At 41.3% G+C, this 18561-nt stretch overlaps 1 protein-coding gene across 1 annotated transcript in view; it reads left to right on the plus strand.

Moving 5' to 3' along the window:
* Nucleotides 1-5890, plus strand: part of SLC37A1 (solute carrier family 37 member 1) — a 62455-nt gene extending 56565 nt beyond the window's left edge. The window contains exons 19-20 of the mRNA XM_065423225.1: nucleotides 5086-5096; nucleotides 5757-5890. Of these exons, the coding sequence (XP_065279297.1) occupies nucleotides 5086-5096; nucleotides 5757-5890 (145 nt within the window). The remainder of the gene's footprint in view (nucleotides 1-5085; nucleotides 5097-5756) is intronic.
* Nucleotides 5891-18561: the final 12671 nt, after the last annotated feature.

The raw sequence follows: 18561 nt of genomic DNA on the forward strand, positions 1-18561 counted from the left end.
TTTGGGGTTGAGTGGGAGAATCCACATCTGTAAATTAAAAAAACCCCACTAAAATGTTAGCCAGCAAATTAAATGTCAAGATATGTTGAGGAATAACAAACCTGGTGAAGCATTAATGATGTTTTCTAAGGTGCTAGGAAATTGATTAATTTCTGTGCCAGGAAAAAAATTTGTCATCATATGGAATTCCCTGTTCATTAAGGCCCAAGGGTTTTGTCTGTAACAGGAATTCTGCCTGACTAAGAACAGCAGGATCAGGCTTAAAATTTCCCAAGGGCCCTCAGCCTAACCTCTAAATGTGTTCACAGTTTGCATGTGTAATCATTTTCCGGTGCAGATAATTAAATTTGAAGGCCTAACTCCCATACCTAACTTGCCCATGGGGAAGGAATTTGTTCTCTTCTCTTTTATAATCAGCCCTAAAATTCCTTGCATTCTGAACAAACAGTGCATTTTGTTAGCTTCTGGTGTCAATACTCATTCACCTGGGGGTGAACAAATCTGGTGACAAATGTGTACAGGAATGTAGAAGTGTGGTAGTCAAAGTAGGCTTAATATCTGAATGTGAAGTGTTTCCATTTTAAATACTGATTATTTGCAGATTAAAATATTTTTTCATAGCATATATTGAATAAAGATGGATTCTGTATTTAAGTTTAAAATGTGGATTGCTTTTTGCCTCTTTTATATCTTAATAAGGAAATTGTCCATTTCCTGCCTGTGAGAGTAGCCCCTTTCTTGCGGGAGTAGTGGAGATAATTTATTAAGGAAAACAAACTAGAATCTTTCTTTCAGACACAGTGGCTTTCTTACCTGAAAGTAGAATTAGACACCTTGGAGCAGGATGCAATGACCAATGTGACCATTAGAGAGACAATGTGGGTGAGGTAATAGCTTTTATTAGACCAATTTCTATCAGTGAGAGACATTAAGCCTTCCTCTCTGTCCTGTGTGAAAGCAGGCACTCAAGAAAGGAGACAGGGCCCAGCACTTCTTATACTAGTTACCTTAGAGTGCCATTTAAACTCTATGTCTATTATGTTCCATCTGTTCTTGGATATATAGTCCATATATGCAGACAATGAATATTCCTGTGTCTTCCCCCCTTTACTCTGCCCCATCTTTTCTCCTTTTCCCTCCTCTCTGTTCCCAGCCCTCTCAAGAATTTCATGGTCTTGATCAACTTACAGTGTTTAATGTTGTGTGACTCTCCTAGAGATATAATGGGATTTAAAGCACTTCTGCATGGGGGGAAAATGCTAGGAGGTGAAAGCAAGTTTCCAGTTAAGGAAGCTTTGCAAAATTACATCAGAAGAAAGATTTCCATGTGTCTAAAATACTTCTAAAGAAAATATCGGGGGCAGGGGTGTGACCCTGGAATCTAGTACTTTTTATGGGGGAGGAAGGGGAAGGAGCAAGAGATGAAGAAATGAACAAGTATAAAAAAACAAAAAACAATTGACTTTGATGTACAAAAAAATGGAAGCCCTGAGGTGGGTTAGAAAAATACAAAGGCCCATATAGTACAGAGCAATTTCAAATGGTTTTGGTAAGTGCAGTCTGTAGCTGTGGCACTCAGCCTTACAGAGCTAGAGAGCTACTGCAGCATCACAGAGATATAGAGCCATAGCAAAATAAATTGAGAGAAATGTTCAGTCCATCTGTCTGGGTGTTTGTAGACAGACACACGCGCACACAGGTTTGACCTCCAGCAGGTCATATACTTGTCACTGCAGTGCAGACATGAAGCTGGTGTCCTGGAATGCAAAATTTATTGGGAGTAATCCTACCTTTGAGAATTCCTGAACCACTTTCTTCTCTAGTGAGGTTCCAAGTGGGACAGCTTCCAAAAACCATGTGGCATAGTCCACTATTACTAGAATGAATGTATGTCTTCCTTTATCGAATCAAAAGACTCATCCTAATCTTCCCAAAAGGCTACTTCGCACTAGAACCAAGGGAACTAGAAGAGCCTGGTAACTGTCTGAGCCACTTTCTGGCACTCTGGATGGGAGGCACAAAAACTAGTCATCTCATGATGGGCCATCAAGACTGCAACCAATCTCTGTAGAGTCTTCTCCCTTCCCATGTGGCCAGCAGAGGGTATGATATCAACAAGCCATAGAACTTCCCTTTGAACTAGTTTCAAGAATGATGGCCGATATCAGAACTCTATCGTTTTTGGATAAATTGGTCCACTCAATAAAACAACTCATTTCTCAACTTGAAATGAGGAAACTAGGTGGCCAATCTTTCACAAGTTACCACCCTATTTACCATAAATCACTAGTGGTGTGCCTCCCTGAGGTTTTTCTCACTCCCGCTCTGCCACTAGATTAAATTGTTCCCCGAGAACGTCTGGTTCTAGGGTGGCAATTGATCCATATAGTAACCTGGTCTCAGAGGCCTTGAAAGTGAAAGCTGATTCCTTATTTAGATTGTAAACCTTCAGTTTAGGGACTGTCTTTTACTATGTGTTTGTACAGTGCCTAGCACAATGAGGCCCTGATCCTGACTGGAGCCTTTAGACACATTCTGAATGAAAATAATAAAGAATATCTAACCATGCCTTGTAACTGATTTGGCTGGTCCTTCTTCCTTCCAGCTCTCTTTACACTAGGCCATCCGAGAATGCATTGCCTCACATCCTGCTTTTGCTGCTCCGTGCCCAGGCCCTGCAGAAACTCTGTCCTCTCTGGAGCACTATGGGATAGCCGCCTACATTTTCCCGAAACTGATTAATACAAACAAGGTAGGTGCAGATGTACAAACATGGTTGTGATGGCAGTAAAGCTGCTGCATGGACACAAACTGAACCATGTTGCCTGTAACCAGTGAAGGTGATTATGTCCCTCTCCCACCATATTAAAATGTGACTTGATAACGTGACTTCAGACATTTTAGCCTGCATGTTGTCAGGGCTTTTTGGTTATGCTAAGCTAACTCGATTGAGGTAACCGTATTGGAAAAAACATACCCCTTTAGCCAATCAAGCAAGGGTCTAGTAGTTTACAAAACCATGGTTCAAACTTCTAGTGAGGACAAAGGTAAAGGAAGTAACTTAAATCTACTGAAAGTGCCCTGGGAGAAGTGCTGTATTAAAACAGATGGGACCTTTGGCTCCTAGGATTTCTTTTCTCATTCCAGTGCTTATATTCCTATATAATACGAATGGCAAATGTGATGTGCACGCAGGCTTATGGAGGGGCTTCAGTGCTTTGAGTTTGGCAACAGAATACAAAGATGAAAGAAACATAGCAAAAATGTAAACTTCTGTACCTCATTACAGTCCATCTTCCAGATAGCCAAATTACTGTAAATACATTCCAGTGTCAGTCTTTCCTTTTTCATCTAATTGAAATAAAATTAAAAAGAATAATAACTCTGGAACTTTGCTTATCAAATCATGAGAGCCTGAATGGAAGCCATAATAGCATTAACCATCCATTGTTTGTGTATACCTCTTGGGATGTAAGTCTCTTTAACTCTGGCAGATGCTGCTGTCAATTCCCTGGAAATGCCCATCTCTGTTGCCTTGAAAAAGTGAAGTTTTATTTTTAATGGCATTTCAGCTTCAAATACTAAAGAGACCACACTGAAGATTTTTGTGTCTTCAGCCTCCTGCAAGGGGTACATGTGGCATTTTAAAGAACAAAACAAAAAACTCCTGTTGTGGTTCTTCTTGCATCTCAATAAAGGGAAATTTCAGATAGGATTCCTCCTTACATTTGTAAAAGTTATTCCATATGTTGAGTGTATATGTCTCAGGTACGAAGACTTTAGAACAATATCGGGGATGTCTAATTTATATTTATGCTGATGTCCTATTAATTCAGACTTTCTCAGTGACCTCTTAATAGATTTAGACTTACGATTCCATTTAGTCATCACCACTCATAGGTTCCTGCAGTGGTCAATATACAGGATTGCTAATGTTAAAAGTGACAAGGAGGGTGAGGTAATATCTTTTATTGGACCAACTTGTGTTGGTGAAAGAGCTCAAAAGCTTGTCTCTCTCGCCAACAGAAGTTGGTCCAATATAAGATATTCTCTTACCCACCTTGTCTCTCTAATATCCTGGGACCAACATGGCTATGATGACACTGCAAACATCTGTTATAAATGTTGTTCAAAGTCAGACTGACCTAGTATATTACAGAAGTCAATGGATGTTCAGAGTTGTTGGATGTTTTCAAACCTGGGTCTGATTTTAGGAAGATCCATTTTAGTCAAACACAAGTTATTGGGCTCAATACAAAGAGATCTGGGTGAAATTATTTGGCCTGCGTTATACAGGATATCAGAGCAGATGATCTAATGGTCTCTTCTGTCCTTACAATCCAAGAAGTATGATTTCCTTACCTCTCAACTATGACTTTTTAAGCTTGGGGGGGAGTCTGGTTTTTGGGGGGTGTTTTAAAACTTTTGAAATGGAAATCACTTGCATTATCTGTCTTCTCTGGTAATTACAGATGAGACTGTCAAAGCTACTATATGAATGTAGAAACACATCGCTCCTTAATTTCAAGGGGAATTGTGCATCTAACCCCCTAGATGGCTTTGAAAATTTCACCCCATATTTCCTACAATGCTGAATTAAAATTTTGTGTATCCTCTTGATTGGGGGTTGATTCAAATATTTTAATGCTTTACTCTCAAGTGCTGTAGATGTATTATAATATGAATTTCTCTTCAGAATTTAATTGTCTATATCGATGTAAAGAATTTAGCATTTCCTCTGTTCATTTCCCTTGTTACAGCTAATTTTCAGCGTGGAGTAATGTTGGAAATATATCTCCCTACAAGCAGAGAATTACTTGCCATTAGGGGAATATTCTACTGCACATGCCTCTCTGTGCCACCGTAGACCAGGCTCTCTTTCTACTGCTGTAAACTTTTTGTGCATTCAAAGACTATGAACTCCACAGCCAAACTTTTCTCAGACATGTTGCATCTGAACTGTCACCTGCTTTGAAAAACGTGCTGTGAGAATCTGTCGCAAGCTGTTCCTGAGGCTGTAGATTGCTATATATTCCTTTGCCATGTTTTTATTTACTTTCTTCAACTGCCTGTTCCATTTTTTAGGTATATGCAGGGTAGGGTAGGATTTTTTCCGCCCCCTGCTTTTACAAAAGGGGCTTAGCCACGTTTCCTTCATTTCTATGAGTGATCCAGAAGCTTACTCCATCTCTAAGGCAACTCTGCACTACAGTGGGCTTGTATATGTTCCTATGGAAGAACAGCAGCACACAATGCTGTATTTCACAGCTTTCTTCTCTGTTTACATAGCACAGGCTTCCCTTGATGGAAAAACACATTGTAATTGAATCGTTGTTTGTCTTTAGTTTCCTTGCATCGCAGTACTGCCTAGAGGCCAGGGTTCCATTAAGATAGGCACCGTATGCATATGTATGCAGACAAAATGGAAACAGTCCCTGCCACATGAGCGTACAGTCTAAGTACATCACTGCTGTAAATGACACAACTCAGCTGCGTCTTGCAAGTCCAGAAGACTTTTATTTTAAATTCCCGAATGACTTTTGAAACCGTGAATGACCTTGTGTTCACCTGTCCTTCACCACCAGTAAAGAAATATTTTGGTAATCAAATCCGTGGGGAAAATGTAGCATTTAAACAGGGCCATTGTAATGCTTTATTTCCTGTTTTCTTATCATGCTTACGATATTTTCTAACGAAAGGAAACCTAAAAGAAAAAATTGAAAGTGAAAATCATTTTGTGTCATTTTCTGCTACAGAGGCAACGTTCTTTTCCAATTCTGGCAATGTTGATGATGATTTCCCAACATTAAGTGATGATTACGGTTTTGGATACACCAGAAGACAGGCCTCTTGCTGCATACAAATGAATGAATTTGATGATGTGAAGTAGATGCTTCAAAAGCTAGAGCCTGGGCTAGATCCAAGGTTTTGGAGATTGATTTGATTATGACATGATTGTTTTATTTTATTTTTAAATGACATTTTAATTATATTATTTTAACTAGTTTAAGTTCCACATGTACAAAAAGAAGATAGCAAGTGAACCAAGACAGGAAATGTCAGGGCTATAGCACTGTTTAGCAATAGAAAACATATGCATATGCTATTTGAAGAACACTTGGCCAAGATTTTTTTAAAATGTGTGTCTACATTTAAGCTGATAAATCATTATGTATATTTCAAAAATGTGGCCTGTTTTCAAAAGTGCAGAGCACCTAGCAGCTCTCATTAAAAGGTGAATTTATCAGCTTGTGTGTGTGTGTGTGTGCGTGCGCGCGCGTGCATGGGTTGGACAGGGCCTTGTGCTAGAACTGGGGTATGGACTCAAAATCTTCACTGGAAAAACAGAATTAAAACTGCAGTCTGATAGAGTCAGTGAATCTGTTTCAAGATAAGGAAAAGAACAGATGTAGCAAAATGACAAACTGGTATATGAATGCTTCTATTTTCAGTGTTATGATACAAAGAGTCAATTCCATAAACAGGGAACAAATAGCCAATTTAAAGTACAGTAAACTTCTTTCAAAAGGTTTTGTTTTCTTCTGAATGACCAGCCACAACATTGATATTAATTCTGCTGTAGAACATGAAAAAATATTTTTCGTCTAACAGTCATCATTTCATTGCATGGTATGTGAGGTTTTAATTTAATAAATAAGGCTGATTCTGAATCTATTATTAAATCTCTCTAATTTATATGACAGGTAAGAACTGAACTTTGCAAGTTATCCTGTAACAGAATATGTATCCTTGGGCCTTACATGATTACTTAGTTTTATGTATTAATATAGCTGGGATTCAAGTTAGCAGATCACAATTAGAAGTTCTTTATAACTTCTTCCCTGCCTTACTTTCCTTTGCCCTCAGCTCCACAAGGTTATGCATAATGATGTAATAACAATTTTAAAGTCCATCTCAACAGAGAGAGGGTAAGGCCACAGAGAATTTTTATTAAGATTCATATCCTTTTATCTTGAACAGAATAAAGAACTCAAATGACATACAGGGATCTATGAGGGTCCTGTGCACTGGGATGAACTACCCTACTTAGGGTTTTGGTTTTGGTTTTGGTTCAGTGCTGAACAGTTTTTTACATTCTTCTTAGTTCTACTAGCTATATTGAAATACCATTGATTTTCTTTGTACTGGCCTCTATGTATTAGTGCAAAGCAATTTGGATGGTTAACATAGAATGATCATTTTATTTTCCTTTCCCTACCCCCTTTTTGGCTGGCTGATTTTTTAAAAAAAACTTTGCTGTTATCCAAGTCAAGGCACTTTGAAGTGGGTGTTGACTGCAGATTTAAGGAACTAATATTTTGCAGGGGGGGGAAATCTCTGAATCTAAAATCCTAAATGATGGTTAATTCTGAAAGTGGAATTAACTTCTTGCATAGATAAAGAAATCGAATACGCTGGCTAGTTCTCCTCAGAACACCATCTGCACATTAGTGTTTGAAATAAGCCTGTGGATAGAAAGGTTATGAATGATGTAATTGTTATCACTAAAAGCAAAGCTCCTGTGTTTGACTAATCAAAATCCTCTTGTAGAATACCAAAATAATCCACTTGTTAGAGCAACACCAAAATTTTGTGCCTGTGTAACATCATAAAGAAATTATTTTTAAGTACCTATTTGCTCCCAGGGAATATTGTTTTTTAAGTGTTTTCTAATCCAAACCCTTAAAAGCATTCCAGCAGTTAAAATGAATGCATGGCAGCTTTTATGCTTTCAGCTATACACATGTGTAAATATCAACAACTAAGTTCATTCTTATGGTTATCTAAAATTTTCCTGGGCACAACTGAAACTGCCCAGCCAATTTTTTGCATTGAAAATGACAGAAGAACGACTGTATGCAGCTGTGTCGGTCCCAGGATATCGGAGAGAAGGTGAGTGAAGTAATATCTTCTACTGGACCTGAAGAAGAGCTCTGTGTGGCTCGAAAGCTCGTCTCTGTCTCCAATAGAAATTGGCTCAGTAAAAGATATTGCCTCACCCACCTTGTCTTTCAGAAGAATGACTGCCTGTAATTTATCATAGTGTTACTCATTTTTTGTATGAGGCAAAAATGTACAGGATCAAATGAGCAGTCAGGAACTGCATGGTTTACAAGCAACTTTTAATATTCTATGACATATGAACCTAATATTCTATGACATATGAACCTAATTTGGACAGCAAGGCTGTCCAAATGATCACGTCATGGATTTCAGTCACATGTCATCCAGCATCAAATTCTGGGTCTGTTTCAAAACATCTGGGCCTTACCCATTCAGGTATCTTAGCTCTCCACCAGATCTTCTATTCTCAGTGGCAATGCTGTGGCTGACAGAGTCCTGGTTTGAACTTGTGGTGGTCAAGGTCAGGGTGTTCTCACGGGAAGACCCATGACGATGCTAGGTAAGAAATTGACTTCAAAGGAATGAAAAGAGTACTATTTTAGAGGTAACAAAATGTATCTTAATCTTACCAGATGGTCTGATAACACAGTGAGTGCGCTATAGACATGGCTACAAATAATACTTAGCCAGGAAAATGTTTGTAAATGTAGACCCAATGATTTACTATTCATGATCTGATGTAACACTGCATATTAGGAATAGGTATTTTTATAAAGCCATCACCTTCTTTTGCACTGGACCAGATGACAGAACAAGGAGTAATGGTCTCAAGTTGCAGTGGGGGAGGTTTAGGTTGGATATTAGGAAAAACTTTTTCACTAGGAGGGTGGTGAAGCACTGGAATGGGTTACCTAGGGAGGTGGTGGAATCTCCTTCCTTAGAAGTTTTTAAGGTCAGGCTTGACAAAGCACTGGCTGGGATGATTTAGTTGGGGATTGGTCCTGCTTTGAGCAGGGGGTTGGACTGGATGACCTCCTGAGGTCCCTTCCAACCCTGATATTCTATGATTCTACTCCATGTCTCCAATTAGTGGTGAGTAGTTGATTTAAATGTGTGAGAGTTTATAATGGATCATATATTTGCAAGAATTTGTAAAACACACAAATAAATAAAAACACCAAGACCAATTCTGAGAAGCAAATCATCAGCAAGAGGCTTCTATGTGAAGAATACTTCTAAAAAGGCCATTTTGCTCACTTTCCTCACACGCATAATCCCATTGGAATGGTACGTGTGCAGAAAGCAAGAAGAATTTGGATCAAGATCACAGGTTTGATTAATGAAAACAAACTGATATATTGTACTTGGTCCTATCCTTCTTCCAGCAAAGACAAGGCTCAACTGTCATTGACAACAAAGAAAGCCAGACTTGGTCTCACTGGGGCTTGACATGAGGGGGCTTGGGAGTCCCAGGAACTGACAAATTAAGGCTGCACCTAAGAAAGCCAGTGCATATTAGGAATATCTTGATTTAAACGTCTAAACTTTGCGAGAGATAGGTCGGAATGGATGAGCTGGTTTTCTCCGAATTTAATAATCTATTGCAATATCACAGGCTTGAAACTTGACCTCTAAATCAGATGTTATTGGGCTCCTGTTTGACTTAGGAGAGACTGTGAAAACAAAAGAGGGAAGAGGGAAAACTAATAGGGCAAAGGTGAAAAATGGAGCTGAGAGTGGGGGGAAAGGAGCAGAGAAAAATTCTAATGGGGGGGGGGAACAGTGTGAAAGTCTTATACAGGCCACCCACATGTTGTTCACCTAACTTCGCTCTGTTACCAACTCTCACAATTGTATCACTTGTCTTGCAATATTTACTGTTTGACTTCAAGCCTCAGGGCAGGTCTACACTACAGCTGGGATTGACACTCTGAGATTGATCCACCGGCTGTCGATTTAGCAGGTCTAGTAAAGACCAACCAAATCGACTGCAGATCGCTCTCCCGTCGACCCGTCTACTCTACCCCCGATGAGAAGAGTAAGGTAAGTCGACGGGAGATTTTCTCCTGTCGCGCCCTGCCTCCCCCGCATGGTGTAGACCCCCTGGTAACTCGACCTAAGGTACGTCGACTCCAGCGACATTATTCACGTAGCTGGAGTTGCGTAGCATAGGTTGACTTACCGCAGTAGTGTAGACATAGCCTGATCACAGAAGTCATGTGGTTGTTACATGAGATTCTCTGCTTTCATTTATAAAACAAAAAATCTATCCTTCATGCTTGCAAAGAAATGCTTGATAATATGGCCGGAGGGCAACCTAAAGGCTAAGAAACCAGAACGCAAAGAAAAACTGCCCAAATTTATTTATTTTTAAACTCTCTTGATTTTTAAGCCAATCATGGGGGTTTTTTGGTCCCTGTGTCGTGATTTTTTTTGGTAAGTTGTAAATTACAAGAAAAAGTGGTTAATGAACTCAGGTTAATTTGGGGAACCCAAAAGAGAGTTTGAGAGCTTTACAAAAAATTGAACTCCATGAGGCTCACCTGTCCCTGACTTAGCACTATTTTCATCTGCTTCAGACATTTTTCAGCACTCCACTGAAGCAAGTGAGAAGCCCTCAGTGCTGATCCGACCCATTGTGGATCTAATTTTATCTTCTTCACTTGCTAAAATATTCTCCCCCTCCTTGTACTGTCATATCAGCGAGTATATCCCCATACACTCTGATATGTTGATTCTCTGACTCTTTATATTGAAAAAGCATACGTATCTCTGCATGTTAGTGGAAGCAGTGCAGAATCATATGCACACAGAACAAAAATGTGATTGGTATGTATTATAAAGGAATCCGTTTTTGTATCATGCAGTGAATTATGTAAGCTAACTTCACCTGTACTGATGTAGCAAACTTCAGGTAGCTGATTCTGATCTCACTTATTGTACATGGGTGTAAATCAGAAGTAACTTCTCTTTGCTAGTTGAGTTGTACTGGTGCGAGACAGCTGAAAGTGAGATCACAGGCAGGCCCTGGAAGTGTCTAACTTGCTGTAACACAAAGAATTTAGTTTTGTATGTCACATCCATTTTAATTTTTTCCAATATGTCTAGACATAGCAAAAAAAAACGTCTGCAAGCAGTGGATAATCTTACAAACACAAAAGGGTGACTTATAGCTGCAGCAATAATCTTGCCTCGGAATTCTTGTCCCCTTTTGAAATGAATGTAAACCCTGATGGGGAAAAGGAACTGTGCATAATTCCCTTTGGGGAGGGAAGCAATTATATAGAACTACTGTCCTTATAATTGTTCTGCAAGATGAGCATGCGAGAGAGAAAAATATATACAATATTATCAAAATAAAACAATATTATCCAAAGCATTTAAGACTTCATACATCCAGCATGTCTGGAAAAAAAAATTTGACACTGTATCAGGTCTGTGGATCCTTTCATCCTGATATAAAAGTCCATTGAATCTTCCATCCCAAGTTCAAATAATGCATTACTCTCAGTATTCCAGAGCTGATATTATGAAAATATCAGTGCCTCTTTTCACTCTAAGTATTTCAAAACAATTGCAGACTCTTTTTATTGTGATATCCAGGATCTACTTAGAAAGATGGAAAGTACAAATACGTAACATATTTATAGATAAAGCTGTGATTCACTTAGCAGGATAAACCTGTTCAAATGTTACCTTCCGGTCCCTGTATCTGAATTATCTTACTTTCCTGGAGGATTTTCCCTAAATAGAACCTTATACTTGTCTGTCTCCTATTTTGAGGCATATACTGTTGCCTCTAGCTCAGCTTCCTTGCCAAGAGGGTCAGCCAGTTTTAGTCTAGTGAAGAGACTTTACTTTTCCATTTCTTGGCTATCATCTTTTTGACTGATCCAGCAGGCGTCTCTAGACTCAGTTAATTTGATTATTTGCCCATCAGTTATTGAAGTTTCCAGCTATTTCTGTAAATTCTTCCATAACCTTGAGAAAATAAGTCCAGACAGATTTTAAGGTTGCGCTTTCCCAGACACTCTGGATGTGGGAGCCAGTATTCTGACTACAGCCCCAACTGCTTGTTAGAACATTTATACTTCTTGTAGAAGAGTGCGGAATGTCTGATGTGCAAGATTGTGAGGCATTCAGATACTGTGGCAAAGAGGGCAATATAAGTACCTACCATCAGTAGGAATGGATTGTTGAAGTAAGAGGGGGACAGGATAAATGAAGGAGAGCGGTAGAAAAGGGAAAGGAGGGAGAAAGGAGTGTGATAAGCAGGAACGGTGAGACTGTGCTGTTGACGGGTTGTAGTGGTAGGGGAGGTGGAATGAGAGAAGGGGGACAAAAAAACAATAACACAACAAATGGGGTGGGAAGTTGGTTGTCATTCTGCAATATTGGAGGCTGCCAGCAGATGGCGCCATGGTTTGGGTACATATTAAATTTAAGAAAGAACTTTCTATGGGAACACTCAAAAGAGAGTCAGAAGGAAAACTGCTTAGAGATGAGAAATAGCTATAGCCAGTTTGTGCAGGGTCCTCTTAGTATAACCAGTGTAAGCAGGGTCTGAATGAACTCTCCGCTGACATGTAGTGATGAGCTGTGGAAGAAGACTTCAGGAGCTGATCTCATTTGCATGGGCACACCCACCCTGCTTAGGTGCTCAGCATGATGGGATTGTTTGCCCAAATGATGGCTTTTGGCTCGTGTTGGATCCCCAGTCCCCTTGTTATTGGGGCAGGAGTAATAAAGGATTGTTATCCTTGTTGTGTGAATTAAGGGCAGGAAAACTGTGCATAGCATACCCTGATTGAGGGACTCACCCTCAACAAAAGGACACTCACTAGGCAGGGGACATGGGTTCCAACTTCCAATGAGTGGAGAGAGGGTGGGAGCAGGTACTTGTACCTGGTGGTGCGGGCCCTAGACACTGTTTGACCCTTCCTCTCTTCCCTGTGTAATAACAGAGCTGATTAAGACTCAACTGAGAGGCTTGTTACATACCGCAGAGCTGAAATCACTGATATCTAGGTCTAAGCACTAGACCTGCTTTGGGACAGGGTCTCTGATACAAGAGGCTGCCCAATGTGCAACAGCAGTGAGGCTACCCCACTAACAGCCAGCTGAAATCAGCGAGAACTGTGTTAAGCAGTGAGACCTGAAAACATCCAGGCGGATTGGTGATAGGGTGGCCAGCGGAGAGGACCAGAGTGGAGCCCTGCAGAGAGGTGTGGTGATTGGGTTGCAGGCCAGCCAGTGAACAAGAGCAGAGCGCCGATCGGCCGGCAGGGCTGCTGGTGAAGAGGAACAACGAGCGAGTGCCCAGGCAGCGGAGCGAGTAAGGTGCCTTCTTACCCCCCCACCCCCACCCAGGGTGGGAGGTGAACTGTGCAGATGCACCTCTCAACTCTGAGTCTGCCCTGACCAAGGACAACAACAGTGAGTGGGGTGCAGAGAAGGTACGGGCACGCTTAAGGGACTTTTGGTTGCTGGACTTAAGAACCTGAAGGAAAAGGACACTACCTAACTTACTTGTGCGTGGTGGGTCTTTTGCTCATGGTTTATGTTTATGAACCCTGTTTGCGATGTTTTCCCAAATGAATGCTGGGTTACTTCCCTCCTTTTATTCAGTTTCTTTGCTACACTCAGACTCTGTGCTTGCGAGAGGAGAAGTATTGCCTCTTAGAGGCGCCCCAGGGTGGTGTGTAATTGTCTCAGGTCACTGGGTTGGGGACTCAAGCTGGTTTCATGTTGTATTGTTGAAAAGGAACTCCTATATACTGAATCTGGCCCTTGTTGCTGCCAACTCTGACTGGCAGAAGGGTTACACCAGGAAACAGAATTCTTCATCTCAGCACTTGTTTGTTCTACCAAGTCTCCTCACCGTGTTACAAGCAGATGATTATAAAGTTTCAATAAACACCTGTCCACTTGAATTTCCTTTTGTAATGGAAAATGGCAAAAACGTTGGGCTTTGCAATGTGTCAAAGTAGCTTTCCTAAAGTCAGCCATTCTGAAGTAGCTACCAGAAACTGGAAGATTTAAAAAAAAAAAAAAAAGATTCTGCTTGGAGTATAGTTAGGCACAAAAGGTGGCAAATGCTGAACAGTCTGATAGACATCTGCTTTCATAAACAGGAAAAATTCCCCTCATACAAGGCACATGTGGGTTTTATTGCTGTGTTCTTCTCTCAGTTTTAACTGACACGCAGCAAAGATGCAAGCACAGGCCAACGAGTTTGAACCAATGTTTGCAATAGAGAGCTCTTCAGAGAACCTGGCTTATAATGTTGTGACATTCTACACCTTGGGGGAGCATCCTGGAACCCCCACATTCCTCATTTTTATAGAATCGTGATCTTGCATATAAAGCATGGTTTGTAAGGTATCAGGGGAAAGGTTATGATCTGCTGAAAGTCATTTCTCTATCCATATGTGTATATTATTAATGCATATGAAGTTCTGAGAATTGTGTTGTATAGTGGTCACTAAAACATGCTGTAAGTTGGGGAATCAGCCAGATATTAGCTCCCAGAGACAACAGCAAGGAAAGTAGCCAACACCCGGGTGAGGTGTCAATCAACCCATCAACAACCATTGTCCAGCAAGGGACCTACAATGCAATGACCCACCTGGATGAGGCCACACCAGGGGAATTGCTCAGTCTTGCCTGGAGACTCAGCAATGCCCACCCAGACATGCCTGGACTTGTGTTTTCCAAGCACATGGACTGAGGGTATAAAACCAAACACAGGTGGCCTATGCTTGGCCATTCCTTCACCCACCTATGCTGCAAGCAACAAGGACACTCTGAAGACTACAACTGAGGGGACTGGCCCAGATTTCAAGCGTGAAATCTGTGTACCAAGAACTGCAATATTCAGAGGGGTGAGAAATGTTGCCCAGTCTAATAGGGTTGAGAGTTTAGACTGTGTGCTTATATTTTATTTTGGTAACTAACTCTGACTTTTTGCCTATCACTTAATATCACTTAAAATCTATCATTTGTAGTCAATAAATTTGTTTAACTGTTTATCTTTACCAATGAGTTTGTATGAAGTGTGTGGCAAATCTGCTCAGGTTTTGCAAAGGCTGGTGTATATCCACTTTCTATTGATGAAGTGGTGAACCAATTAATAAATCTGCATTGCTCGTCTTGAGCAGTGCATGATGGTATATTCCTGAGGTACAGTGCTGGGAGCTGGGGGGATTTGGCTCTGGTGCCTTTCTCTGTGTGCTTCATGAGTGGCTCTGGGAGCATTCATGCAATTTAGCTGGGCGTGGGGTCTCCACATGCGGTTGTGCTGAGTGATAACCTGGAGGGGTTTGCTGCTGATCACTCAGGGCCACCCAGAGGATTTAGGGGGCCTGGGGCAAAGCAGGGGAGCAGACATACTCACCGGGCAGTGCTCCGAGTCTGCGGCGGTGGCGGCATTTTGGCGGCAGGGGGGCCCTTCAGTCGCTCCACGTCTTCGGCTGCACTGAAGGACCCGCCGCCGAAGACCCAGAGCGACTGAAGGGCCCCCTACCGCTGAAATGCCGCCGAAGACCCGGAGCGCTGCCGAGTGAGGAAAGGGATTCTTGGCCAGGGCTTGCGGGGCCCCTGCGGGGCCCGGGGCCTGGGGCAAATTGCCCCACTTTTCCCCCCACTCTGGGCGGCCCTGTGATAGACAGCCCAGGCTGGAGAGAGTTCAGAGGGCACAGTGGTCTCTCAGTCCCAGGCTGCACCCTGGGGAGGCTGTCACAAACATAAATAGTAATGGAGGTTCAGATTAACTGTGCAATAATTAGCAAATAATTAATACTTAACAAATTCATGGTCCATTTTGGTCAATTTCACAGTCATAGGATTTTAAAAATAATAAATTTCATGATTTCAGCGATTTAAATCTGAAATTTCACCATGTTGTAATTCTAGGGGTCCTGACCATAAAGGAGTTGTGGGGGTGGGTTGCGGTACTGCTACCCTTACTTCTGTGCTGCTGCTGGCAGCATCACTGCCTTCAGAGCTGGGCAGCTGGAGAGTGGCAGCTGCTGGCCAGGATCACAGCCCTTACTTCTGTGCTGCTGCCTGCACAGCTGAGCCCTCAGTCAGCAGCCGTCAATCTCCAGCCACCCAGCTCTGAAGACAGCAGCACAGAAGTAAGGATGGTACGGTATTGTTATTTCTGTGCTGTTGCTGGCGGGGTGCTGCCTTCAGAGCTGGGTGCCTGGCTAAAAGCTGCTGTTCCCCAGCTCCCCAGATCTGAAGGCAGTGCAGAAGAAAGGGTGGCAATACTGCAATCCCCCTAAAATAACTTTGTGACCCTCCTGCAACTCCCTTTTGGGTCAGGACTCCCAATTTGAGAAACGCTGGTCTCCCCTGTGAAATCTGTGTAGTAAAAGCACACAAAAGACCAGATTTCATGGGGGGAGATCAGATTTCACGGTCTGGGACACGTTTTTCATGGCCATGAATTTGGTAGGGCCCTAGCAATAACATTTAAATGTAAGTAGGAAAAATCATATCCCCTTTTAATGGCGCATAGTCAGGAAAGTACTTTAGCAGTCTGGTTCTCTAGCTATGTGTCATGTGGTCTGTGGCTGAAGTTATGCCTAATAGATATCTGCCATGAATGCAAATGGTCTCCCAAATGAGTAATTTTTAATTTAAAATCACATTTTTGACACTTCAAATGTGTTGGTTTTGTGTGAGATTTTTTTTTTTTTTTTTTTTTCATGAAAACTGCCCTTCAGCTTAACAAACGGCATACTTCAGCTATTACCAGCCCAAAGAGTTGTCTTTTACTGGTGAATGTGGCTTTTAAAAAAATAGAAGTAAAGCATAGTCTTTAAATTTTTTGTGTGCCATAAATAAATTAAAAATTGAGAAATTCCCTGAAATTTCATTAAATCAATATGGATTTCATTGATCTAATGAGAAATACTATAAATTTTGTAAGGACAGGCACTTAAAACCTTGGAAAAATCTGCACTGCCTCAAAAACTGAACATTAATTAATATTTCAAGTTTCTTAGAAAAAAATTTGTGAAAGGAAATGTAGGGGAGAGGGGTTTCAAGTTGCCCAATGCATTTGGAGGACAGGTCTGTCTCTCTTGCTTAGGTGTATTCTTTAAAAGGAAAATGGGTTTACATCAAGGACAATGTCTCACAAAAAAGAATGATTTGCATCCTAATATATCACTCCATATCTATAGCCCTATTCTGGACTGGCCTGTCTTATAAAATATTGTATCTCAGGCTACGTCTAAACTGCCGCCACTCCCCCTCCCCCCCCAAAAAGACACATCAGCAAATCTCCATAGCTCGGGTCAACTGACTCAGGCTCATGCTTTTACTGGGCTAAAAATAGCAGTGTAGACATTCCCACTCCGGCTATGAGGGCTGGCGAGGGGACTGGGTCTCAGAAACGTCTATTCTGCTATTTTTAGTCCCGTAGTGTGAGCCTCTCAAGCCTGGGTCGGGCTGTGAAACTTGCTGCCTGTTTGTTTGTTTTGCCATGTAAACGTACCCACGGAAACCTACATTTTGTTTAGTAATTCATCACTGTGTTCATTTTGCAAAAACTCTGCATTTTTTCTTGATCACTAATGTATTATATATGTTTTTTAAGTCTGTTTTCAGCTAAAATGTCACTGGGACTTGGACTACCAAAATAGGAGAGTTAACCTCAATGTCCTGGCCAACCCCAGCTTCGACTACACTATTCCCTCTTTAGTTTACAGTTGGATACAGTATTATTAATTTCCTGTCCTAAACTGTTCTCTAGAGCTCCTGTGTGCTGTGAAACAGCTGCTGTTTTCCACTTCACTGGTCTTGGTATGTATTTCAGTTTAAAATTATCAAGTGCTTTGGGATCCTTTTGGGATGACAGATGGTATATTATAACATGCATTTATATTAGTAATAATAAGCTCTAACTGCAATAGCATAAACTCTGCTAAATAGTACAAGAGAAGACGTGCTCTACAATAAAATCTTCCACCCACACACCATATCTGAAACCCTCAGCTTTGACCCCAATCCTACAAACTCTTATTACTGAGCAGAGTGCTTACCGCAGTAAGTAGTCCCATTGAAGTCAATGTCGTTGATGAGACTACTTGCAGCACTACACTCTTTAGCAAGGATTTGCAAAATTGGGCCCATATACTTTGCTGGGACTTATCATATAAGAATGGCCCTACTGGGTCAGACCAAAGGTCCATCCAGCCCAGTATCCTGTCTTCCGACAGTGGCCAGTGCCAGGTGCCCCAGAGGGAATGAACAGAATAGATAATCATCAAGTGATCCATCCCCTGTTGCTCACTCCCAGCTTCTGGTAAACAGAGGCTAGGGACACCATCCCTGCCTATCTTGGCTAATAGCCATTGATGGACCTATTCTCCATGAATTTATCTAGTTCTTTTTTGAACCCTGTTATGGTCTTGGCCTTCACAACATCTTCTGGCAAGGAGTTCCATAGGTTGACTGTGGATTGTGTGAAGAAATACTACCTTTTATTTGTTTTAAACCTGCTGCCTATTAATTTCATTTGGTGACCCCTAGTTCTTGTGTTATGAGAAGTAGTAAACACTTCCTTATCTACTTTCTCTACACCAGTCATGATTTTATAGACCTCAATCATTTCTCCCCTTAGCCATCTCTTTTCTAAGCTGAAAAGTCCCAGTCTTATTAATTTCTCCTCATACAGAAGCCGTTCCATACCCCTAATCATTT

Source organism: Emys orbicularis, chromosome 1, assembly GCF_028017835.1.
Source record: "Emys orbicularis isolate rEmyOrb1 chromosome 1, rEmyOrb1.hap1, whole genome shotgun sequence".
NCBI classification, from domain to species: domain Eukaryota; kingdom Metazoa; phylum Chordata; order Testudines; family Emydidae; genus Emys; species Emys orbicularis.